This window comes from Nymphaea colorata, chromosome 2 (genome assembly GCF_008831285.2).
Source record: "Nymphaea colorata isolate Beijing-Zhang1983 chromosome 2, ASM883128v2, whole genome shotgun sequence".
Lineage (NCBI taxonomy): Eukaryota > Viridiplantae > Streptophyta > Magnoliopsida > Nymphaeales > Nymphaeaceae > Nymphaea > Nymphaea colorata.
Genome location: NC_045139.1, coordinates 24,154,015 through 24,180,849, shown reverse-complemented (window position 1 = coordinate 24,180,849; position 26,835 = coordinate 24,154,015). Strand labels below are relative to the sequence as shown.

The following is a 26,835-nucleotide window of genomic DNA, read 5'->3' as shown; positions in this document are numbered from 1 at the left end:
TGATCAATTATGTATGAAACGAATAACAGCGCCAAAATAAGGGCAGAGAAACTGATCAATCTGCAAGGTTTTTTACAATTAGTAGTAAGAAAAAGGCCAGTTTATGAAATTGGGATTTTGAAAGAGTGTTTTATGGTTTTAATCATCTTATATTAACAATTGCACACTGTATATAACATAGGTTGCCCAATGGGATGATGCCATTGATCAATTAGCCATTGTTTCGATGGACAGCCTGTGTTCCTACCTACCACAGAGGATGCCCAATGGACATCTGAGATCGTAATTGAAGCAGCCAACAAGTTCAAAATCATAGCTAAAGTGGTTCCCATTGACAAGGAGGAGTCCTGGATCCACAACTACGGCATAACCGACGATGATTGCTTCGCTCATCTCGACCTCAGCTTCAGGTTCTACTCTCTCAGCGGTGCCCGCCGTCAATGGGGTGCTCCTTCAGACCTACGCAGACAACTTCAAGAGCAAAGCCAAGATGGGCGTGAAAGATGCCGGTGCTCGGCGGCGATCGCGAGTTCTTGTCTTCGGGGCTCTTCACCACCGATTGCTCAACGGCACAGTTTAAGAGCACCGGACACATCATCATGGAGGGTGGTGTTGACCATCATGAGGAACTTGAGTGCAAGAGCAGCTTGAATGGTCGCGGAATTATATGAAAAAAGTGAAGAGAGCTCCAAATGCACAATTCATGCATGTCTTTCTTTTCTTCTTCTTGGCTTTTACGTTGGAATAAAAGAATGGCAGGGGAGAGTGTGTGCGCCTCTTCTGTTTAAGGTGCCATCTGTGATTCATGTATTTCAACCATTCAATTCCTCCATGTCCTTGTGGTGGGGAAATTGAGCATGTTCGCTATAAGCTGTCCCCTCAAGAATTTCGTGTACCTCAAAGATGATCAAAAGTTGTGTTATTGTTCAAATCTAAAGAACAAAAGCTGAACAGCATAGCAACTATAGGAATCTTCCAACTGTTGGTTGAATAGAGCAGAGCCAAAGCCTATGGCAGCGTGAGCATGAAAAATTAGCCTCCCAAAACAAGATAAAGAAACAGATCATTAGAAGGCCAAATTGAACCAGAGCATTCGGCGAACTGATGACAAACCCTTCATTCATTAACTGTAACTAGGACACTAGGAAGCTATGTATGGTCCAGGATCTAGAATCAGCTTAAATGGCTTGAAATAAGCAACATTGTCTATTATCTCAAGTTGAATGCAGAGGTTTTGTCCAATATCTGAATAGAAAAATGAACAATGCACAATTGGATTTGATTGAAATATTAGTCCGTGCATTTTAACATGCAAGACACACTCAATCATTGTGAGATATTTGTCCCTGCATTTGACATCCAAAATGCCATTCATCGTGAGATATTAGACTATGAAGTAAGACGTCATTCATCCTAAGATAGGGATGTCAATAGACTGTATTGGAATTAGACGTACCCTTAACAGTATCCACTTTTTCATATATTTAGATATCCACATTCAAATTCAAATTTCAATACGAACAAATAAAAGTCATATTTGAATATGAAATCTGACGTCATAATGTCAATTTGATCTGAATGCGTTTTTTACATTCATATCCGAATCTCGATCTAAATTTTGAATTAATTTGGCTGATTTTTAAAATGTAGGAGCACTTAATATACGATATATTTTCAGAAACCGAATTTCGCAACAGGGTCCAACACCTTCCATGTTAGGTAGGTGGAAAGCATCCGACTGGTTGTAAGTTGTAACCGTAGACCGAGGTTTCTTTCTTGGGTTGGGTGGGAGTCTTTGAGCGAGGTTTCTTCCTTCCAGGGTCGATGACGCAGAGGCGGTGATTTCGTGTCTCTCCAAACTTTTTCAGTCTCATTCTCTCAACGAATCCCTCTCTTTCTCTCTCCCTCGACCCCCTCTCATGTTTTGAAAATTTAAATTTTACCTACTAAATTTCAAAAATTTTAGTTCGGGTTTCAACTTTCAACCCAGTTGCATGCTAGCTACTGGTTTAGATTATGTTTTCACTTGCCGTGAGATTTCTATTTTGTGAGGTTAGTTTGCCTATATAAATTTTTTTTTCATGAATTCGTGGTGCTGTTGCTTTTCCCTTGTTTATTGCATTCATTCATCGTTAAATGAAGATAGTACTAGCATTCTTTTTTTGTAAGTTATTAGCGCTCAGTATGATAGGCTGGATGTGTACATTTCACTGGAAACTATCACAGTCCTTCTGAATTAGTCAATATCTTGCCATTATGGTAAGAGATTTTGATTATGTCCTTATGGTGAAAGCATAATATGCTTTATATTCCAAAATTATAATAGTAGATTATGGTTGACATTGAGAAGTTCTTCGAAGCATACTGATGTTCATCGCACAATTGGAAGGGGACCAGTAGATCTTCTAGAGGCTGTAAGTGTGTGACACGAAATCCTCTAGAAATCATAAACCTGGCATTGATTCCTTCTAGTTTCTACATATATGATCCATACTAAATGAGATGATACAGTCTCAGACCTATTCGATCACCTTAAATCGGGTTTATCTATACATGTAGCCTGTAATGAACGATCATCAACATATATATGTACACTGTATAGAATTTCTAACATATGGCTCATCATTAGTCTTCTTATACCAACTCCTCCTTCTTCTAAGGGCAAACACAAATGCTCCCATTTGACTAGATGCATGTGTCTATTCATTCCACAAGAATTTGATACATGCTTGTTCGATTCCCTTTATAACGACCTTAGGCAATCTAAACACCATCATCCAATAGTAAGGCAAAGTCATTAACACATAGCGGATGAGGCAAAGTCGACCCACGTAGGACAAAATCCGTGCCTTCCATCCAGCCAACCTCTTCTCCACCTTCTTGAGGAGTGGCAAGCACAAATCTTCTGTAAGATTGCCCAAGAAAAGCGGTAAACCGAGGTATTCAGAAGGGAGACTCCCACTAGACCATGGCAATATGCTCTGAATTTCACCCATGTGGCAATCGACCATAGTCCTGGCAAAAATCATAGACTTCTGCATATTCACCTTAATGCCAGCGAGGCATTCAAAATCCTGCAAAATAACTTTGACGGTAGTCATAATTTTCTTAGTGGCCTTGACTGCCATAATCACATCATCGGCTAAGAACATAGCACATCCATTAGTCTTCACACGTCGGATTTTAGGAACAATGATGTTTTTGCTAATTGTTTCCTTTATGAGTCGTCTATTGAACATTTCCATAACAATAAGGAATAGATAGGGGGTGCCATTTACCAGAACTCCATAAGACACAGAGGTAACACACTTCATGACTCTAGCAATCCATCTGAGATGAAATCTCAAGAACTGCATACTATTGGCTAAGAAAACCCATGAGACTCTATCATATGCTTTCATCAAATCAAGCTTATGACAACATCCTCCTTTGTCTCAAAAGTCCTTAGAGTTTGTGATGTCGTTCACCCAATTAATGTTGTCATGGATGCGTCTCTCTTTCGAAAGGGCAGCTTGATTAACATTAATAATACGACTGAGGATGCCTCGCATACGGTTAACAATAACCTTCGCAATGATCTTATACGTTGTGTTGCATAAGGAAATAGGTCTGAAATCTTCAACCTTCTTAGAGTTATCCTTTTTAGGAATGAGGCAAATCATAGTTTCATTAACACTTCTCACTAATTGCCCAGACGAGAAGAAGTTTTGCACAACATGCACCACTTCAGTCTTAACTATCTCGCAGCACTCCTGAGAAAAATAGTTAGGAAATCCATCCAGACCAGTTACACTATCCTTATCTAAGCTCCACACTGATGTGGTCACCTCTTCCTCCGAGATGGATTGTAAAAGATGTACATTATCAATATCTGTGACCGTAACAATGTTGTCAAGACCCTCAAACAAATTTCCTTGCGCTTCATCCGTAGCTAGGACCTTTTTAAAGTAATCCGTGCACACTTCAAGAATCTGCCAACTTTGAACATATTCAATCCCATCACACTTTAGGCTTCTAATCTTGCCTTTAGTTTGCCTAGATTTAGCTATCGCATGAAAGAAGGATGTGTTTTTATCCCCCTCTGCAAGCCATCGTATATGAGCCTTTTGCTTCCACATAACCTCTTTCATGAGGACGGCCTGCGAAAGCTACTGCCTAACCATGTACTCATCATCTAGTGCACCCTCATTACCTTGTTCCACACGATCCCTGCACACCTCCAATCTACTTTGAAGATTTGGAATGTTTTCAGCAAGGTTGCCAAAAGAATTCTTATTCCAATCTAAAATTGTCCTTTTAACTCGATTAAGTTTAACAAGGAGACGCATCATGGGGCACCCTCTGACATCGCCTCTCCAAGCTTCCAACATTACATCCTTACCTTTTTGTCCATCAACCAAGGCTTAAAGAATCTAAACGGCTTCTTACCTTTGTGCTCATCACTGGCCTCCCTGATTTGATAGATAAGCGCACAGTGGTCCGAACTAGCATAAGTTTGAACCTTAAGGCTGCCCTCCCCTCCAAAACTAGCTTGCCACTCATCATTCACCAGGCACCAGTCCAGCTTACATTGCACAGAATCTTGTCCCTGTCTATGATTCGACCACGTGAACCTCTTATGTCTGTCATCTACCTATTTTAACCTGCAAGCATATATGAAACAACTAAAGGATAAATAGGAGGCAGCTGAAGGTGTTGATCCCAATTTGTTGTATCTATTCAACATGGCATTAAAATCACCAATCAACAGTACCGGCCCTGCAACTCTAGACACAAGGGCCTCAAGTTGGTAAAAACTTTGTAGCCTTTCCCCAAACCTTGGTGGCAAATAGACACCAAAAACAATGAAAGCTTTATTGTCTGATAATCTACGAAAAGAGACACCAACCCAGTTCCGATGAGCGACCACATGACCCGCTTCCATCTCCTCCTCTTTCCACATGCATAAAACTCTAACAACACCATCTGGCCCCTCGGCATTAGTCACATAACGATAGGTGTGATATCTTTCCATGATCACCTTCATCCTGTGAGTAGTGATCATGGAATCCAGAATAAATCCTATAGAGGGTTTGAACTTATTGAATATAAGGCTCAATTCATGTTGTGTAGGTCTCTTAGCAAGACCTCTGATATTCCAACTAAAGATTTTCATGGATGAGAGTTGACGGTACCTCACTAGGAGTACTATCAGTCTCAAGGACAATATCCTTTTCATTTTGTTCATTTCCACTGTCTTGGGGGAGTTCCATAATGGAAGGATGCAAAGCTTCAGTCACCTTTTTCCTTTTCTTGGAGCCATTACAACTTTGCAGAAGTGCATCTTCCAATTTAAGCAGAGATATAGGAGGCCGACACTTTTTTCCCTTGCTAGCATACCTTGTAGACTTTCGGGTCTACCTCTGCCTGTTTTCAGTTGTCTCCCCTCGTCTACCTTCAATGTCTGAAGCCTGCTCAGACCCTTCCTTATTAGACAGGTTGCAAGGCAACTCCTTAGTTGAGGGGTCGTCCTTGGACCCAGATGTGAACCTGAACCTCGATGAACCAGCGGTGTTATCTGCTTGCTTTTTAATGCTGAAAAAAGGATTGGTCATCTGGTTTTCAGTGCTATCAACCTTTCTTTCTTCTCCCTTCCCATTGATAGAGTTTTTACCCCCTTTCATTCCTCTTTTATTAGACATGTTGCTCACTTTAGTGCCCACCTTCTTCACCTCCTTCTGCTGACAAGAGGATTCATCCCCATCTCCAACATTACAAGATGGATTAACACCCAGATTTTGATCAAGCTGAATGCCAGTCCCTTCACCCTTATGAAGCTGATTACTAAAGGCTGCAAATCTGTTGGTATGAGGTTCCCTCCCACCAGAGTCACTTCTTTGAAGGTTTCCTCTATCTTTTTTAATCACTAAGACCTTTTTCCAAGCTTGCTCCTCTGCAATAGGTTTCTCTACTATCCCTCGATTCTTGCACAAATCCTCATAGTGAGACGTAGTGCCACATACACGGCAGAATCTAATTTTGGATTCATAGAGCACTTCTTGTATTATCTTGGATTCTCTAACTTCCAACTTGATTTTGGGCACAGGTTGAAAGTTGAGAGGAACTTCAATGCATAAACGTGCAAACCCGAGCTTGTCCCTATGCAGAGTACATTCATCTGCCCTAACAAAAGAAGCACCCAGGCCCTATGCAATGGCCTTAAAACTATGCAAATTCCAGAACAGAATTGGAAGCTGAGGCAGGCGAATCCAAGGAGGAATAGATTCCTCCTCATGCAGGCGTAACCCAGACCCTGGCTTCCACCGACTAGTAATGAGAAAACGGCCCCCAGCAGCCCATTTTTTGCACATGACCTCATTGAGCTCTTCCTCATAACTCACCCGCACTAAAAATCTCCCATTCCCAATGACAGAAAAATTTGGGTAGCGAACATTAACCCAAAGTTTATGTAAGGTTTGAAAGACATACCGATAATCCATGCCTGTAGTCGAACGTCCTCCATATAATCCAGCCACTGCAGCAAATCAGTACATGTCATCGATTTTCTGATACGCTTCAGTAGGGAAAACCACCGTAGGTTCCTCTCCAGACCTGTCTACAGTCACCTCCAGACAATCTTCAAGTTCCTTCTCTTGACTACCAGCAACGACCTTTGCCCATCCTTGCAGGCCTTTCCTTTCTGGAATGGCATGAGCACCACCACTACCCAGCTGAAAACATGCCTCATTCAGAGGCTCCATTGGGGCTATACCTCGTTCTTCTTCTATTCCGCTCTGGTGGTAATCCTCACACATATCTTCATCTGCTTTAGTGGTTCCGACAGATTTCCCCAAATCAGGGAAATCGATCCGATCATCCAGGTCCATCTGCCCACTCGTCTCAAGCCCTCCAGCGCTCTGCCCGTGCGTCTTCCTCTGCCCTCTCGTCTCCATCCCCCGCCGCCCTGCCCTAGATCCTTCCTCTCCCCCCCGCTGCCTTGCCCTAGATGGAGAAGATGGAGATGAGTGGGGAGAGGCCGATGGATTGAATCCACGTGAAATCACGCTTCACGCCGTCCCCTATCTTGCCGATAAAGTGGTTGTTGATGTGAAGTAGGGCATGAGTGTGTTAATGCACAAGCTCCAGACCGTTACACACAAACTAGTAACAGCTGCTCAACGGATGAAGAAAATCGCGAAGACCATGCCAGCTCAATGGATGAAGAAAATCACAAGGATCATGACAACTCAAACAAAAAGACAACTATACCCGTTAGATTTGGAATGATAAATCAAGGAACAACATATCACATGGCAGGGATTTAGGCAAGAAAAGTGGCAACGTATCCTCATCAAAAGAGAAAGGTGCATTGAAATTATTGGCCTCAGTTTTACCTATCAACTCATATATACTAACGAGTATGACAGCAACCAAGGAATTTGAACTTGGGACTCCTTAAATATGAGACACCGGCTTTAGAGACGGAGCCAAGGTAGCGCCTGCTGGGGTGTTGGCCCCACATCAAATTAAAAAAAAAAACAATTCTATGTAAATTTTAGAAAACTTTACTTGTTGTATGTAAAAATTTTAAAAATTAATATTTTGGCCCTAGTCAAAATTTAAAAACTTTAATTCAGTTCCCTTCATAAAAATTTTCTAACTCTGCTCTTGACTAGCTTGATATGGCTCCGCCCTTGACCAGCTTGATACCCAACCCTAGTAATTCACGTAAACGGTTTGAATATGTATGCCAATTCAAATCAATTAGTGACGAACCGGTTCTTGTTAGCCCATTCAAGAGCGTCATGTGTCAGTTTTCATCCTTTTTAAAATAGTTTACATGTTCATGCTTAATTTTAAAATAACATAGAAACATTTCTCATTTTTTCCAAAATTAACTATTTGTTTAAGATTTTTTAGCTGAATCCATATCTAATTCAAATTATAGATCAGGGGACATTCACTGAATCGGCAGCGTTGCTGATTTTTGTGAGAAACTCATTTTCAAAACACCACTTTATTTATTGGAGTTACTTGGGACCTCTAAAAAATAATGACAATTGCGTTCCCGTTTCAATTATTGCTTTCAAGCCACCACTTTATTTTTCGGGCCTGATCGGACTGGGTACCTGGGCCCGATCCCAAGACCTACTCACTATGGGAAAAATTACATACAAGTTCGAGTTAAAGTGCAGTGCAAGCTCCAGCTCTGGCACCGAAAGATATGTGAGTAGTTAAGTTTCTTTTCTAGGTAGTAGTTGAGTTCCCTTTCTAGGTAGGCTATGTATTTTTATTTTATTTAAACTATATTTACTAGCATTTTATTTTAATCAAACTGCACTGGGGAGCTTTTATTTAGCTGTCAGAAAAAGACACAGGAAAGGAAGACTTTCAGTGTTGCGCTCCTATTTAAGAAGATGACTACCAAAGCAAGGATATCAGCCACTTACCACTTTTCGTTAAGTCCTCTTCACTTAACTTCATTTCTTTCCTCAGATTTAGTAAAATCAATTTTTTGTATAGCAGATTATATTTTCTTTCTTCCTTTGATTGAGAAGTTAGTTAGGTTGCGGAGGCTCAGGTAGCTGGCGTGAATTATTTGGGCGATGAGACACTTTTCCAATTCATTAGGTTTGTAGTGGGTCCCAATCGAATCAGTAATGTAAATTTCTCATGGTAGGTGCATCTAATTAGCATGTGATTTTTATTTCCTTAGTCCATGCTGGATAGTTATATTTTAATTATATCATATAGTTGCATTTTGTTTAAAGATCGTTGCGTTTTAGTTCAGGAAATAAAATACTACGAGTGTTCATTTTACGCTATTGCATTTATGAGTGACCAATTTAATTTTTCTTCTAGTGTAGTATGGGCGATTTGGTTGCCGCACATTTGAATTTTATTTATCTTTCAATTTAGCGGTATTTTAACTTTAATTTCATGTTGTTTTCATTCTAACTAGTTTTAGATTCCAGCAAGCATTTAGTCGCAATGTAGACTTAGATTAGTCTGCAAATAGATTAATAACATCTCTAATTTATACTATATTTCAGAGATTTAGTTTATAGATAATATTAAAGTAGGTTTACATAGCTGAATACCATTGTCTGGTTTTAGTTTTAGTGTCACTTTGTTATTTTGTGTTTTACCTAACTAGGTGTCCTCGAGTAACTTGGTGCTGGTCTCACGAGTAAAGGGATGAACCTTTTAAGTAGGCAGACGGTGCAACCATTTTATATTTCGTTGTCAATAAAGTGAAGTAGTATTTGGATTTGGGATCTATATCATGTATCCCCTTATAATCTGACCTGATGTCATTATATTTGGTGTGTGATGTCATCTCATAGTAATAATATCTTTTCATTAACAACCAAGCGCCAGTAAAAGAAACCCAACACTCTCATTCCCATTGCCTCCTTGGTGTTTGGATTAAATAAATGTCACCGATGACAGTGGTGCATCCTTTAAGTTAGGAACGACCCACAGCTGCATTGACGTGTGATACACATGCCTTTTCACTTACTCACACATGCCTTTTCACTTACTCCTAACCCCAGCAACTACATTGAGCCCTTTGGTAAATGTGAGCACCAAAAACTTATTCCAATGTCGATCATAAAGCCACCTAACTTATTTCAATGTCCTGTTGATTGTAAAAGGACACTCCATACAGTGAATTGGCCGACGTAGGAAATACTTTTATATCTTCAGATTTTTAAATTAATTTAAAATGTTTGATATTACGTTTTAAGACAAAAGGAAGCTTCTTCTTCTTGTTGCTCACTTTATTTTGAAACAACACGCTTTGTTTTGAAATAAGTGTTTTTGTTTTACTTCTGTTTTGTCTTTAATTTTTATTAAAAAATTATTTGAAATTTGTCGTCACCGCTCACGTCTTCTTTAGAAATAATTTTTTAAATGATTTTCAGTCATTTTTCTATGGACATTTCCGACAGACTTGGCCGAAACGAGAACATGAGATCAAAGGGCGTATAAGTAAGCTGGAGCAGCCGAGTCTTCTGATGAACACCGCTTGCAAAGCAGTCTTGTTGAGGTCGAGGAAAGATGAAGCAGCAGCAGCGGCGGACGGTGGTCCTGTATCCCTCCCCCGGCATGGGCCACCTCATCACCATGGTGGAGCTCGGCAAGCTCATCCACCTCCGCCTCCGCCTCCCCGTCACCGTCCTCATCGCCTCCCCTCCCTTCAACCTCGGCGACTACACCCCTTACATCAAGGCCGTCGAGTCCTCTAATCTCGGCGTCTCCTTCCACCATCTTCCCCAGCCGCTCGATTTCTCCAACCAACATCACAATGCCCAGCACCACGAGCTTCTCATCTTCGAATTCCTCAACACCTGTAACCCCCACGTCAAGGATGCGTTGGAGCTCATCTCCCAGTCTTCTATCATCTTAGCATTTGTCGTAGACTTCTTCTGCATCTCCTCCATGAGCGTCGCCGCCGGCAGCCTGGGCTTACCCGTGTACATTTACTTCACTTCCTCTGCTGGAGTACTTGCGACGTTCTTGTACCTCAACGAGCTAGATCACCAGACGGACCTCAGTTTCCGTAATCTCAACGCAGATCTGCACATCCCCGGCATCCCCCATTGCCTTCCCTGGATATGCCTCTTCCGATGCTGGATCGCGAAGAAACTTACTTTTGGTTTTTAGAGGTGTCGTCCCAGCTGAGCCGAGCCCAGGGGCTCATAGTGAACACCTTTGATGCACTAGAGCCACGGGCGCTCCAAGCAATCTCAGACGGCCTGTGCGTGCCGAACGGACCCCCGTCCCACGTTCATGCCATCGGGCCTGTGATCGCGTCCTGGAAGAAGGCGGACGGCGACGCGGAGTGCCTCAACTGGCTCGACTCCCAGCCGGACCGCAGCGTGGTGTTCCTGTGCTTCGGGAGCCTCGGCCGGTTTTCCATGGATCAGCTCAGGGAGATCGCGGATGGGCTGGAGCGGAGCGGCCAGCGGTTCCTTTGGGTGGTTCGAAGCCCAGGTAGTGGGTCAGGACCAGCTCTCGTCTCTGCGGATGCGGACCCTCAAGCGCTGCTGCCGCAAGGGTTTTTGGAGCGGACTCGGGACAGAGGGCTGGTAGTCAAGTCTTGGGCGCCGCAGCCGAGGGTGCTGAGCCACGGTGCGGTTGGCGGGTTCATGACGCATTGCGGATGGAACTCGGTGCTGGAGAGCGTGAGTGCGGGCGTGCCCATGGTCGCGTGGCCGCTGTACGCTGGGCAACGCATGAACCGGGTGATGCTAGTGAGCGAGATGGGTCTGGCTGTTTCTGTTCTGGAAGGTCCCGACGGTCTGGTGGCCGCTGCCGAGGTAGAGAGATGTGTCCGTCTGCTGATGGGATCGGAGGAAGGGGCTAGACTGAGGGAGCGAGCAGAGGCGGCCAGGGATGCAGCAGCCGCAGCAGTCAAAGAAGGTGGATCTTCGTGGGCGAGCCTGGCGAGGTTGGGTGATGAGTGGGAGAGCAGGGTAGCCACAGACAATGGGCGCGCCTAGTTATGTGCTTAGGGAATTCAGGAATCACAATAAAAAGTGCAAGGGATGTGATTGATTGATCAACCTCGTTGCCTAATGTGAGTCTCACACTTTTGTTTGGTATTGGACTCAGCGTAAAATTGTGTTCCACCTAATGGCTCTTTATCTTTTCTGGCCCACAAATAACAAAGTACAACGAACGGGCCAAAGTCGCATATTGCTTTGCTTGAGCTTGAGTTGAACTTTATGAGGCGACTTGGACGACTTAGAGTTTGTGCGCTTGGCTTGTTTAAGCTCATATGATTTTTAATGAAAATGAAAACAAATTGTTTAATCTCGTATAATTTTTAATTAAAATGAAAACAAAAAAAGGAGTGCCAAAATTCATAAAAAAATACTCACATGGTCCAAAAGGTTAACAAACAGTGAATGCACGAGCTAAATCTAAGTGTAAACGAAATGAACTTGTGTAACTTAAACTCAATTAGTTTATAACTAGAGTTTTCACTAGTGTTTGATGGGCTGAAAATTTCCTGTAGCACAGGAAACATTTTTCAAATTTTCAAAATTTTTTCTCCTTAACAAACACAGAATTTTTTTTTGGAATGTTGAAGCTGGAAACGAAAATATATTTTTGGAAAAAATTTTCCAGCCAGAGAAGTGGAAAAATTTTCTCGAAATTTTTTTTTTGACCGTTAGGAGGAAGAAGGGAAGTGGAGGAAGAAGGGAAGGAGGAAGGAGGAAGAATGGAGCAAGGGAGGAAGAAGGGATGGAGAGGAAAAAGGGAAGGAGGGAGGAGGAAGAAGGGAGGTGCTCAGGAGTAACAGGAGGACAATTGGGATCGAAGGAGAATTGATCGGGATTTCACGATAGTGCTTTGTTCTTCAATACCAATTAGGAGTATTGTCTGATCAGCAGCCAAATCAAGGAGATCGGTGGACAATTGGGATGATTGATCATTTGTAGAAGGATCGTCCAGAGCAGAGGAAGATCCTGACCAAGTTTGAGGGCAATTTGACCTCTGACAACATCAGAATCAGCTTTAGAAGAAATTCTGGCCATCGCGGCGGCGTAGAAGCTGAACTCCTCCACTCTGTTTCAGGAACTACCCGCGCATGATAGTGATTTTGGATCTCAACACAATTTTCCTGTGTAGCTCCGTTGGACGTGAAATTTGGTGCTTCCACTCCTCAGCTTGTTGTCGACCTACTGTCAAATTTTCAGGCAAATCGGAGTTGTCTGTGATTTTTAAAAAATCTGGGAGAGAGGATGACTCTTGTCTGCCACCTAAACACCTGCGACAGGCATTTTTCACTACGAGTCGATGTCTGATCAGGCTGAGTGCGATTCATGTGTGAAGCTCATTTGAAGCTGATCTTCTGGGCGTCGAATCCCCAACATCTTAGCAAACTCCAAACCAAATTCAGCTTAGTCAGAGGCCAGACAGATTTTGTAAAAATCTGCAAGTCATCCCTGCTCCTGAGCGCCTCCTGTCACTCCTGAGCACCTCCCTTCTTCATCCTCCCCCCTTCCCGTTTTCCTCCGCCTCCGTTGCTCCTTTCTTCCTCCGCCTCCCTTCTTCCTCCCTCTTTCCCTTCTTCCTCCATCGGTCCTTTCTTTCCCAAAAGCTGGAAATATATTTCTATTTAATCAAACTAATAAATAAATTTTTGAAAATTTATTTCTCAGTCATTACACACACATCAAAATTGGAAATAAGAAAGATTTTTCTCATTCCATTTTTCTAAGAAATATATTTCCAGAAATATATTTTCAATTCCAGATTTCCAGCCATCAAACACTACCTCACGCTTAAGCTACGAAAACCCAAGTTGGATTGACTCTTCTTACATCCTTATCCACAAATTTGAATGATGCCCATGCATTCCTAAAAAGAGCTACATAACAGGCGACAAGAAAAAAGCTGAAATAACGTCGATGGAGAAATACGCAGTCAACAGTCGATGACCATATTGTCAATGGAACTTACATATGGTGGATTGTTCTCTACCACTTTCTTTCCTTTTTACGAGGTAGGGAATTCAAATAATATATTTCTCATTAACCTTATATCACTTATTGCAACTTTTACGTGGTCCGAGCTAGACATAATACACTAATCTTTCAGTTGGCTCTTCATATTATTGGATGACCCCATCCAAGGGCAGAGCCAAGGGGCTCTCCCATGAGCATCGCCCCACCTCAATTTTTTTTTTTTAAAATTACATGTAAATTTTTAAAAATTTTACTTGTGTTATATGAAAATTTTGAAAAATGATATTTCAACCAATTCGACCCCCTTCATGAAAAATTTCTAGCGCTGCCCCTTACCCCATCCATTCCATGGTTCATTATATGATTTTTGTGGGTACTCATTGCCCTTCATAAATTTCACTTTTATTATTATGTGTCGTGGATATGGTAATTAGGTTTGCATTGTTGTTTTAAGTACATCGAAGTGAACTGGGTATAATGGCATTTTTAGATGCTGAGGATTTAAATTAGCACATGATTCATAGGATGTAGCGCCGTCAATGAGAGTTGTTGGTTACCTCTTGTAATCGCCTGGTGGCGGAATAAGAAATTTCTAACTATGGAGCACCCTAAGTTTAAATATCAAACTTTGAGTGCGGTGCACCGCATATGTAAAAACTAAAATTCAATAAAATTTGTATATGTAAATAATGTAAATTATTTGTATGCCTAACCAGCTATAGCGTGCTCTGCCACTGCAATCGCCCCATGGCCATTCATATACTAGAATTTTGCTGGTATGAAGAGTGAGAGTTTAATCGTATCTACCAGAATGGGGAAGGCATAGCACATCTTCACCTCAGAAAAACACATTTTTATGAGCTGAAAAGTGCCACGGAAAGACATTTGAAGCCACTATATACTGAGTCTAGATTTGCACTTTATAGTTGATGAACATTTGAATAACACTAGAATTTCAATTGAAGTTGATGATGTGAGACAATAGAAACCATGTGAAGTATTTAATGGTTAAAAGGAAAAGAACCACATATTTGAATTAATTTGATAATGAATCAATATGTAAATTAATTTGACAATCAAGACAAGATGATTGCCCACAATATGATTTACAACTAAGTTTTCCTAAAAATGCAATTACATAATTCTTGGGGTTTGTATTGAATTATAATATTGCAAAAAAGGGGTCTAGTTTGTTGGATCTACAGCAAGCGGAATAGCTTCTGAACGGCTCTGAGCATGCACAGTAGGTGTACCAACCTCGACAGAGGCAACAACAATAATAATTGGAAGAAGAAGAAAAGAGAGTCAGAATAATTTCCAGGTTTGCTTCTAGAAGGCAACGACTAATCTCCCGATTAACCGTAAATATAAGATAAGCCGTGCTTTTATAGACCGCCTCCTAGGGTTTCCCCACGCCCAGCAACAGTTATGGTCAGAGGGATTTATGGACAATTTTCTTATTTAATCTTGTAACTATAAGTGGGCCCTCTTGTAGTTACAAAATGCAAAGGTAAGGCTCATGGCCACTATCCCACATCTCCAACTTAAACATGAGACTGTCAGATTGCTTCCACTATTTGTGTGTTTCCTTAATCTTTAGTTACACGGTTTTCCATAATTGGTTTGTCTATCGTAACTTGAATTTTTGTTCAAGGTTTGTAGCGAGGTTTTCCATTCAATTGTCTTCCATCGCAACATTTGAAATATATCTTAGCCCCATACAGGCTACATGTTTGACAAATAAATAATTAAGAATTGCTTTTGTTAATGTAGCCTGTATGGGGCTAAGATATATTTCAAATGTTGCGATGGAAGACTATTTGTGTGTTTCCTTAATCTTTAGTTACACGGCTTTCCATAATTGGTTTGTCTATCGTAACTTGAATTTTTGTTCAAGGTTTGTAGCGAGGTTTTCCATTCAATTGTCTTCCATCGCAACATTTGAAATATATCTTAGCCCCATACAGGCTACATACTTGACAAATAAATAATTAAGAATTGCTTTTGTTAAAAATGCTAGCAATCATATGAATGTACCTTTATTTCATTCATATATGTGAAAACACTCATCTGCCTTAAAACATGACCAACCTAGACTTTCTTAATGTCACACCCCAACCATTTGACCCTCAAACAATTTTTTTTTTTTATAAACATAAAGCATTGAGGTGCGACTACACAACAATTCCAGAAAGGATGGAGCTATGTCATTTGAAACAATGGGGCAAACTTTCATTTATATAACAATTTCAATTCATACAAAATCACATCTATCTGTATGACAAAAATGCCCCAAACCACAACTTTGATGCCTAACACAAATAAGACATCAAAAAAGATCAAACCATGATGCGCCGGCACTACCAAAGACCCAAAACCTCCCCAATAGGATGTGAGTGAAGCCATCTGATCAACCTGTTGCCCCGGGTCCACCGAAACATGAAAAAGAAATAACTGAAGGCTTAGCCTTCGCAGTATGGCAACAATCCAGGAAAATCTCAAACCCTCTTAGGCAGGGCTCAAATCTAAGAACAATCATAAAAACAATCTATCGTCATGTCGTGTCAGGGCATAGACACATCATTTGCCAAGAAAGCCCCTAACATAGACCACGACATGAAAAGACCACTCAAGGGCCACAGAAACACAATCTCAATCATATGCAAGACATGCTTAAACATTTCATTTCATAGCATTCACATGCCCATCAATCACATACATTCGTTCACATACATTTCATTCACATACATTCATTTTCATTAGCTTTAGTGAATGACAGTTCCTGTGGGTGCAAACACAGACACGTGCACACCGTGGGCAGCCCATAGCCGAGAGACAACCCCCGTGGTGGCCCAGAACAGTATGGATCTGTTCATCCGCTGCAGCGGTAGAGCACTCATCCATGGATGTGTGAATTCCAAGGAGAGATACTCAGCCTTCCCTAGGACACCCAGGTTGGGAAGGCGGGAGCCAACGCTCCAAGCACAACACACAACAGTACCTTGGGGACTTGCACCGCCTGCACTCCGAACAGGCAAGACCAGTGGCGAAAACGGGACGTCTCCCAACACATAGCCACATCCCACTTGCCTCTCATCTTTTATTCTCTCATTATTATCATTATAATTGCACAATCACAGAATGACCGGCTAGCTCATGAGGTTGGTTCACTTCACGAGTGCACCCACACCTCCAATTACCTCCCCCACGAGGTCTACACATAACATTAACAGTCATAGCTAGCCGTCATACAATACGGGTACAACTATCCTCCAATTCCAATCAATTGCATTATTGCCCACCGCAATAGATATGCAACAATTAATAACATTCACATTCATAAAAATTCACATATTATCAAACACATCAATCAAATCTTTCAAAACTTGGCTAAATCCCGGAGAGTAGTCTCGATCCGTGATGGCTCATATCTTTCCTATGCAATTATCATTCTATGATGCTCTCTAATACACAATCAGGGTCGAGGAGACACTCGAATCGATACCCCACCTCATCTGTCCTAAGCAGTTATCAATTCTAGCATGCACATGCAAATGTGTAACAGTTTTCAAAACAAGCTTCTAATAACTTTCCAAAACAGAACTTGTCACATGACAAATCATTCACAATCACACACATCAATCACACCTTTCAAAACTTAGCAAAACCATGGAGAGTAGTCTCGATCCGTGATTGGCTCGTATCTGTCCTAGACAATTATCATTCTAGGATGCTTTCTAATGCATAATTAGGGTCGAGGAGACACTCAACTCGATACCCCACCTCATCTGTCCTAAACAGTTATCAATTCTAGCATGCACATGCAAAGGCGTAACATTTTCAAAACAATCACTAATAGCGTTTCAAAACCCTTCATATCATATATCAATTCATGTACATGCATACACACATTCAATCTCAAAACAATCAATCAGTTCACATCACAAATCCTTGAATCCCATGACCCTAGGAAAACACATTCACACATTTGCCCAGGCAGGGATTTGCCTGGAATGTCGCCATACCTGTCGCGCGCCCTCAAAACTCTTCAAAATGCCTCGAGCTTTGAATCTGGTCTCTTAAGGTCGATGGGACGTGCCCGGTGTACCTGCAGACATAACCACAAAGTAAGATTTCTACCAGATACGTTACGATCCAACAAACATAAAACAACATCATTGAGGCGCATGTCATTGCCTCAAGAAGGTGTCGACGGGTAATGTCGACCTACAAGCCCTCCAATAGGCCACTTCGCAACTACTTACCCTTGCCACCCAACGTCAAAACCCAATGCTTTGATCAATCCATCCTTAACACATTTCCCATTAACTTTCCTTTAGTTAAGGCGTCTTCCCAATATGCACACCTCCTTCCTACCAACAAATACCACCCACGTCGACCAAGGTGCCCCAAGCGTTCCCAAAGACGGTCCTACGCTTCTCCACAACATCACTAACTCTACCATGTTTTCCAAAAGCTTCAAAAATCAACAACTCATGTTAAAGAGAGAGATATACGCATGGATTCTTGTTCTTCTCACCAATAGTCATAAACTTCCCCCTAAATAACAACATCGCTAAAAAGCTATCCAAAACATCAAATCATGAGTCTAGCATGCTTAAACAATAATTATACATGCTCTAATAAATATTACTCAACAATCTAAGCTCGATTAGGTCTTGCTCACCCCAATACAAGAGCTCAAACTGCTGCGATGCTTCCGGCAGCCACCTCACGAGTCCAAGTGGTCTCCAAGCGGCTAAAATCCTTCAATGCCGCCACCACCAAGGCCTACAAGTCGCTGTTATGAGAGGGAAGACCAGTCCCCCAAGCTGAAATCCGATCACATAATCGTAAATAGGGTGAGATTTAGTGAAAAAGAAGGGTCTGCCGTTTGAGCAGGACCTCCCGTAGCTGCGAGGGAGGAGGCTAAAATCAAATGGGAGAAAGAGGGCACGAGAGGATGGGAGTGAGGCTGCACACGTGAGGGAGACAGTGAGAGAGGGGAAACCCAATGTTCGGGTGAGGGAGAGAGTGACCGCATGAGCAGGAGAGGGGAAGCGTGGCAAGAGAGAGAGAGACGTGGGCAGAGAGGGTTCAAATAGAGAGGAGAGACAGACAGGGAGGGTGAGAAGGCATGAGAAAGGCAGAAGAGGGAGATAGCACGAGAGAGTGAAGGCTGGGAAAGGGGGAGGCCATGCAAGAGGGAAAAGGGTGTGGGCAGAGGGTCGAGAATGCAGTGAAGGAGGGAGAAGGAGAAAGAAGAGGAAAGAAGAAAGATGAAAATAAAGAGGATTTGAGAGGGCTTACCCGAGCGTCGCCCTCCACCTCTGTCGTCGCTGCCTGCTTCTCTGTCGCAAGAACGGTGAAAGATGAGAGAATGAAGAAGAGGGAGGTTATGCGGTAAGGGAGAAGAGACGAAGAGGAAGAGAGAGCCAGCGTTAGGCTCCCCTTCACGGCTGGACTTCGGGTTCGGGTCCGGACTAGCTCCAATCCAAACCTGAAATAAAAGAACGGGCGTTACATCCTACCCTCCTTAAATAAAATTTCGTCCTCGAAATTTAAGTCATACCACAATGTTAGAACAAGTGTGGATACTTCTTTCGCATGTCCTCCTCAGGTTCCCATGTGCTGTCCTTCAATCCATGGTACTGCCATTCCACTTTCACTAAAGGAATTCTCTTAGTGCGAAGCACTTGCTCTCTTTGATCCACAATTCTAATAGGCCTTTCTTCCATTGTCAAATCATCTTATACCTGAATGCCTTGAAAATCAATCACATGTGTCAGATCTGGTACATATTTTCGAAACATGAAAACATGGAAAACGTCATGAATATAACTCAAGTCAGGTGGTAGTGCCAATCTGTTGGCCACCTCTCCAATCTTCTCTAATATCTCAAATGGTCCTACGAACCTCGGGCTCAACTTTCCCTTCACACCAAAACGAAAAACACCTTTAGTAGGGGAAATCTTTAGGAACACATGATCACCAACCTCAAAAGCCAACTCTCTATGTCGAATGTCAGCATAGCTTCTCTGTCTACTCTGAGCAGTTAACAATTTTTTCCTTATCAATTGCACTTGGTCGGTGTAGTGTTGTAATACTAAAGGGTTTTCAATCTTGTCATCGCCCAAATCGGTCCAACAAGTTGGCGATTTGCACAGCCTTCCATACAAAGCCTCAAAAGGTGCCATCCCAATACTAGAATGGTAACTGTTATTATACGCAAATTTTGCCAATTTCACATGTTTGTCCCATTCTCCTTTCCACTCTAAGACACATGCACACAACATACCCTCTAAGGTTTGAATGGTCCTCACAGATTGCCCATCAGTTTGGGGGTGGAATGTTGTGCTCAGCTTAAGCTTGGTACCCAATGCCTTTTTGCAATTGCCCCCAAAACTTAAAGGTAAAACGTGGATCTCGATCCGCGATGATAGACTTTGGCACTCCCTGCAATCTCACTATTTCGCCAATATATATCTCTGCGAGACTTTCTAAGGACTGACTGATTCTTATTGGCAGAAAATGAGTGGACTTCGTAAGTCGATCAACAATGGCATCATGTTGTATTCTGGTGTGAAGCAAACCAACCACAAAACCCATCGAATGTCTTCCCATTTCCACACTGGGATATCAATTCTCTGCAATAAGCCTCCTGGCCATTGATGCTCTGCTTTGACCTGCTGGCAAACTAAGCACTTTGCTACATATTCTGCAATTTCACGCTTCATTCTAGGCCACCAAAATTTTCTTTTCATATCCTGAAACATATTTGTACTACCAGGGTGTATAGAAAACTTAGATTTGTAAGCTTCATCAAGCAACTGATGCTTCACCCCTTCATCCTTAGGAACCCACAATCTTTGTCGAAATCACAATGAACCATCCTCATCTTGACGCCAAAGAGAATCTGTCTTCTTACTTTCTTCCATGTTTTTAGCAAATTCTGGATCTTCCCTTTGCTTCATCACAAGCTCTTCCATCAAGGGATGTCGTATCAAGGACGTCATCGTTGCCTTGTTCTCGTCACAAAGGTGGGGCTGCTAAGCTATCACATCTTGCAACAATGTCCAAGAACGAGTCAACATATTACACATTGTTGCCTTGGAATGACTGCTCAACGCATCTGCCACCACATTCGCCTTGCCTGGATGATATGATATCGTGAAATCATAATCCTTTAAGTATTCAATCCATCTTCATTGCCTCAGATTTAGATCCTTTTGAGAGAATATATACTTCAATGACTTGTGATCTGTAAATACCTCAAAAATTGCACCATGGAGGTAGTGTCTCCATATTTTCAATGCAAACACAACCGCTCCCAACTCCAAATCATGAGTGGGATAGTGTTGCTCAAGTACCTTCAACTGTCTTGATGCATAAGTCACTACACGGCTATGTGGCATCAATACACATCCATAACCGATTCCCGATGCATCAGTGTACACTATAAAACCAGAATAACCTGATGGAAGCGTCAAGATAGGAACAGTAGTAAGCTCACCCTTCAGAGTAAGAAAACTATTCTCACATTCTTCATTCCAAACAAACTTCACTCATTTTCTTAATAGCTTAGTCATGGGCGTAGCTATTTTCGAAAAGTCTTGTATGAACCTCCTAAAGTATCTTGCCAATCCCAAAAAGCTTCTAACCTCAGTTACACTGCAAGGCGTCCTCCAGTCCTGTACAGCTGACACCTTAGCCGGATTGACGGATACACCATCCTTTGATATTACATGACCCAGAAAGTTTACCTTCTCCAACCAAAATTCACATTTTGAATACTTGGCATATAACTTATTTTTGCGCAAAAGACCCAATACACTTCTCAAGTGATCTCTATGCTCTGTCACACTCTCTGAGTACACCAAAATATCATCAACAAAAACAATAACAAATTGATCCAAGAACTCTTGGAAAACCCAATTCATGAGGTCCATGAATGCTGCGGGAGCATTGGTCAACCCAAAAGGCATGACCCTGAATTCATAGTGCTCACATCTAGTTCGAAAAACAGTCTTAGAAACATCTTCCTCCCGTATCAAGAGTTGATGGTATCCTGTCCTCAGATCGATCTTGGAGAAAACATTTGCATTCTTAAGCTGATCAAACAAGTCTTCGATTCTTGAAAGCAGATACTTATTCTTGATGGTGACTTGATTCAACATGCGATAATCTATACACAAGCGCATTGTCTCATCTTTCTTCTTAACAAACAACACTGGTGCTCCCCACGGTGACAAAGTAGGTCGGATGAAGCCCTTGTCTAAGAGCTCCTGCAATTGCTTCTTCAATTCTTCTAACTCTGCCGGTGCCATACGGTAGGGTGCCTTAGAAATGGGAGTTGTTCCCTGCAACAACTCTATCTTGAATTCCACTTCTCGCGTTGGAGGCAAACTTGACAGTTCCTTAGGAAACACATCGGGATACTCACTCACAACGGCAACATCCTGTAACCTCACCGGTTCAGTTTCATTGGTCAACACATTGACCAAGAAAGCAACACTTCCCTTTTCTATCGAACGTTTGGCCTTCAATACAAACACCATTAGCTTATCAATTCGACTAGCTTTTCGTGCTTGGAAATCCCTTGGTTTCATCTCATTCGTCCACAATCGTATCTGCTTCTCTTTGCAATCTATAGTGGCACAATGTGTGCATAGCCAATCCATGCCCAAAATGACATCAAACTCACTAAAACTTATGAATTACCAACTGTGCAGGTAAGTGAAATAAGTGGGTCTCCACGTCCACTGTTGGCATAATCTTTCAACAAATACCAACTATAGTTAATTTTGTCACATTCTGACATCTTAAGGAGCTCAAAGATGCGTTCACCCTCTTCAATTCATTCCTCTGCCCTGACAGAGTTTGGGCACCCACACTAATCTGGGCGTACTGTTGCCTTGACAGACTATCATCCAATGGGGCATGCCCATCAGAATGGGCCGAACTTAGCTCGCTTCCTACCCCAACATTGGTACTCCAATTGTACATACAAGAACCCTCATTCTCAAACATGGTCCATGACCAATCTCTCGAACCAAAGCACAGAAGTGCATCAGCACAAAATCTCAAAACATCAATCACATTTTGTACATATAGTTTACCGTAAAAAAAATCAAAACTACAATAACAATTCAATCAAATAATGCGTACCAAGGCAACACGGCTTCACAGATAGTCCTTAACTCACATCCATAGTGGGGTTTTGCCATAGCTCTGATACCAAAACTGTCACACCCCAACCATTTGACCCTCAAACAAAATTGTTTTTATAAACATAAAGCATTGAGGTGCGACTACACAAGAATTCTAAAAAGGATAGAGCTATGTCATTTGAAACCATGGGGCAAACTTTCATTTATATAACAATTTGAATTCATACAAAGTCACATCCATCTGTATGACAAAAATGTCGCAAACCACAATTTTGATGCCTAACACATATAAGACATCAAAAAAGACCAAACCATGACGCGTCGACACTACTAAAGACCCAAAACCTCCTCAGTAGGATGTGAGTAAAGCCATCTGATCAACCTGCTGCCCGGGGTCCGTCAAATCCTGAAAAAGAAATAAATGAAGGCTTATCCTTCGCAGTATGTCAACAAGTCAGGAAAATCTCAAACCCTCTTAGGTAGGGCTCAAATCTAAGAACAATCTATCGTCATGTCGTGTCAGGGTATAGGCACATCATTTGCCAAGAAAACCCCCAACATAAACCACGACATGAAAAGAGCACTCAAGAGCCACAAAAACACAATCTCAATCATATGCAAGGCATGCTTAAACATTTCATTTCAGTCATAGCATTCACATGCCCATCAATCACATACATTCTTTCACACACATTTCATTCACATACATTGATTTTCATTAGCTTTAGTGAATTGACAGTTCATGTGGGTCCAAACACGTGCACACCGCGGGCTGCCCATAGCCGAGAGACAACCCCCGTAGTGGCCCAGAACAGTATGGATCCATTCATCCGCTGCAGCGGTAGAGCACTCATCCATGGATGTGTGAATTCCAATGAGAGATACTCAGCCTTTCCTAGGACACCCAGGTTGGGAAGGCGGGAGCCCACGCTCCAAGTACAACACACAACAGTACCCTGAGGCCTTGCACCGCCTGCGCTCCGAACAGGCAAGACCAGTGGTGAAAACGGGACGTCTCCCAACACATAGCCACATCCCACCGGCCTCTAATCTCTTATTCTCTCATTATTATCATTATAATTGCACAATCAAAGAATGATCGACTAGCTCATGAGGTTGGTTCACTTCACGAGTGCACCCACACCTCCAATTACCTCCCCACGAGGTCTACACATAACATTAACAGTCATAGCTAGGCGTCATACAATACAGGTACAACTACCCTCCAATTCCAATCAATTACATTATTGCCCACGGCAATACATATGCAACAATTCACAACATTCACATTCATAAAAATTCACATCTTATCAAACACATCAATCAGATCTTTCAAAACTTCACCAAATCCCAAAGAGTAGTCTCGATCCGTGATGGCTCGTATCTGTCCTATGCAATTATCGTTCTATGATGCTCTTTAATGCACAATCGGGGTCGAGGAGACACTCGACTCGATACCCCACCTCATCTGTCCTAAGCAGTTACCAATTCTAGCATGCACATGCAAATGCGTAACAGTTTCAAAACAAGCTTCTAATAACTTTCCAAAACAGAACTTGTCACATGACAAATCATTCACAATCACATACATCAATCACACCTTTCAAAACATAGCCAATCAATCACACGTTTCAAAACTTAGCCAAACTATGGAGAATAGTCTCGATCTATGATTGGCTCGTATCTGTCCTAGACAATTATCCTTCTAGGATGCTTTCTAATGCATAATTGGGGTCAAGGAGACACTCGACTCGATACCCTACCTCATCTGTCCTAAACAGTTATCAATTCTATCATGCACATGCAAAGGCGTAACATTTTCAAAACAATCACTAATAGCGTTTCAAAACCCTTCATATCATATATCAATTCATGTACATGCATACACACATTCAAACTCAAAACAATCAATCAGTTCACATCACAAATCCTAGAATCCCATGACCCTAGGAACACACATTCACACATTTGCCCAGGCAGGGATTTGCCTAGAATGTCGCCATACCTGTCGCGCGCCCTCAAAACTCTTCAAAATGCCTCGAGCTTTGAATCTGGTCGCTCAAGGTCGATGGGACGTGCCCGGTGTACCTGCAGACATAACAACAAAGTAAGATTTCTACCAGATACGTTACGATCCAACAAACATAAAACAACATCATTGAGGCGCATGTCATTGCCTCAAGAAGGTGTCGACGGGTAGTGTCGACTTACAAGCCCTCCAATAGGCCACTTCGCAACTACTTATCGTTGCCACCCAACGTCAAAACCCAATGCTTCGATCAATCCATCCTTAACACATTTCTCATTAACTTTCCTTTAGTTAAGGTGTCTTCCCAATATGCACACCCCCTTCCTACCAACAAATACCACCCACGTCGGCCAAGGTGCCCCAAGCGTTCCCAAAGACGGTCCTACGCTTCTCCACAACATCACTAACTCTACCATGTTTTCCAAAAGCTTCAAAAATCAACAACTCATGCTAAAGAGAGAGATATACGCATGGATTCTTGTTCTTCTCACCAATAGTCATAAACTTCCCCCTAAATAACAACATCGCTAAAAAGCTATCCAAAACATCAAATCATGAGTCTAGCATGCTTAAACAATAATTATACATGCTCTCATAAATATTAATCAACAATCTAAGCTCGATTAGGTCTTGCTCACCCCAATACAAGAGCTCAAACTGCTGCGATGCTTCCGGCAGCCACCTCACGAGTCCAAGTGGTCTCCAAGCGGCTAAAATCCTTCAATGCCACCACCACCAAGGCATACAAGTCGCTGTTATGAGAGGGAAGACCAGTCCCCCAAGCTGAAATCCGATCACATAATCGTAAATAGGGTGAGATTTAGTGAAAAAGAAGGGTCTGCCGTTTGAGCAGGACCTCCCGTAGCTGCAAGGGAGGAGGCTAAAGTCAAATGGGAGAAAGAGGGCGTGAGAGGATGGGAGTGAGGCTGCACACGTGAGGGAGACAGTGAGAGAGGAGAAACCCAAAGTTCGGGTGATGGAGAGAGTGACCGCATGAGCAGGAGAGGGGAAGCGTGGCAAGAGAGAGAGAGACATGGGCAGAGAGGGTTCAAATAGAGAGGAGAGACAGACAGGGAGGGTGAGAAGGCATGAGAGAGGCAGAAGAGGGAGATAGCACGAGAGAGTGAAGGCTGGGAAAGGGGGAGGCCGTGCGAGAGGGAAAAGGGTGTGGGCAGAGGGTCGAGAATGCAGTGAAGGAGGGAGAAGGAGAAAGAAGAGAAAAGAAGAAAGATGAAAACAAAGAGGATTCGAGAGGGCTTACCCGAGCGTTGCCCTCCACCTCTGTCGTCGCTGCCTGCTTCTCTGTCGCAAGAACGGTGAGAGATGAGAGAACGAAGAAGAGGGAGGTTCTGCGGTAAGGGAGAAGAGACGGAGAGGAAGAGAGAGCCATCGTCGGGCTCCCCTTCACGCCTGGACTTCGGGTCGGGGTCCGGACTAGCTCCAATCCAAACCTGAAATAAAAGAACGAGTGTTACACTTAATGATAATGACAAGTCAAATTAGAAAGCTTGTATCAAGTCCAACACATAAACTAATATACATTTTTGCAATAATAAGAGCAATGTGTATATTTTCCTTTTGTTGTTTGCCACAATTACTTAACTCCTTTAACAATAGGTGTTCCAAATAGTTTCAAAACATTCACTCTAAACTCATGCAATACATAATCATATGACAATGATACTCAAACATGCTCCCACTTTTCAAATGTTCATAGTTATCTAACTCATTGACCACATATGAAATCATTATATTTGTACTCTTGGAATAATTCCATCTCATGCATGAAAACATCGTATACTCTACTTTTATTTGGATATCCAATATATATGTATTTGCAAACATATTTTTTAATTTTTAGATCTGTATTTTGACATACATTATAGATCTCAATATGGATCTAGTTTGTTTGGATTTCATTATATTCATAAGTGTTATCTTACACCTCATGGCAAATATTGAAAAACAAATTCATTCTTAAACAAGAACTTACTTAGTATCATACTAGCATAGTTGGATCTACAAATGAACAAATAGCATAATAGCCAAATTATGTTAAAATGAATCCAAACTAGTAATATCCACAAAACAACTAATATGAATTTAAAACACATTATGCTCATTGAAATATTATACAATATGATTCAACAACCATGTTTGGATCAATGCTAAT

At 42.0% G+C, this 26,835-nt stretch overlaps 1 protein-coding gene and 1 pseudogene across 1 annotated transcript; one reads left to right on the top strand and one right to left on the bottom strand.

Annotated features, from left to right (window-relative positions):
* Positions 1 to 6,426: 6,426 nt before the first annotated feature.
* Positions 6,427 to 6,929, bottom strand: LOC126409827 (uncharacterized). Its single transcript, XM_050076307.1, has 2 exons — positions 6,592 to 6,929; positions 6,427 to 6,514 (listed from the first exon to the last, which is right to left on the bottom strand). Exons 1-2 carry the CDS (start codon positions 6,864 to 6,866, stop codon positions 6,445 to 6,447), a joined length of 345 nt encoding a protein of 114 aa, XP_049932264.1. The 5' UTR covers positions 6,867 to 6,929; the 3' UTR covers positions 6,427 to 6,444.
* Positions 6,930 to 9,974: 3,045 nt separating this feature from the next.
* LOC116247145 (UDP-glycosyltransferase 88A1-like) lies at positions 9,975 to 11,802 on the top strand (annotated as a pseudogene).
* Positions 11,803 to 26,835: the final 15,033 nt, after the last annotated feature.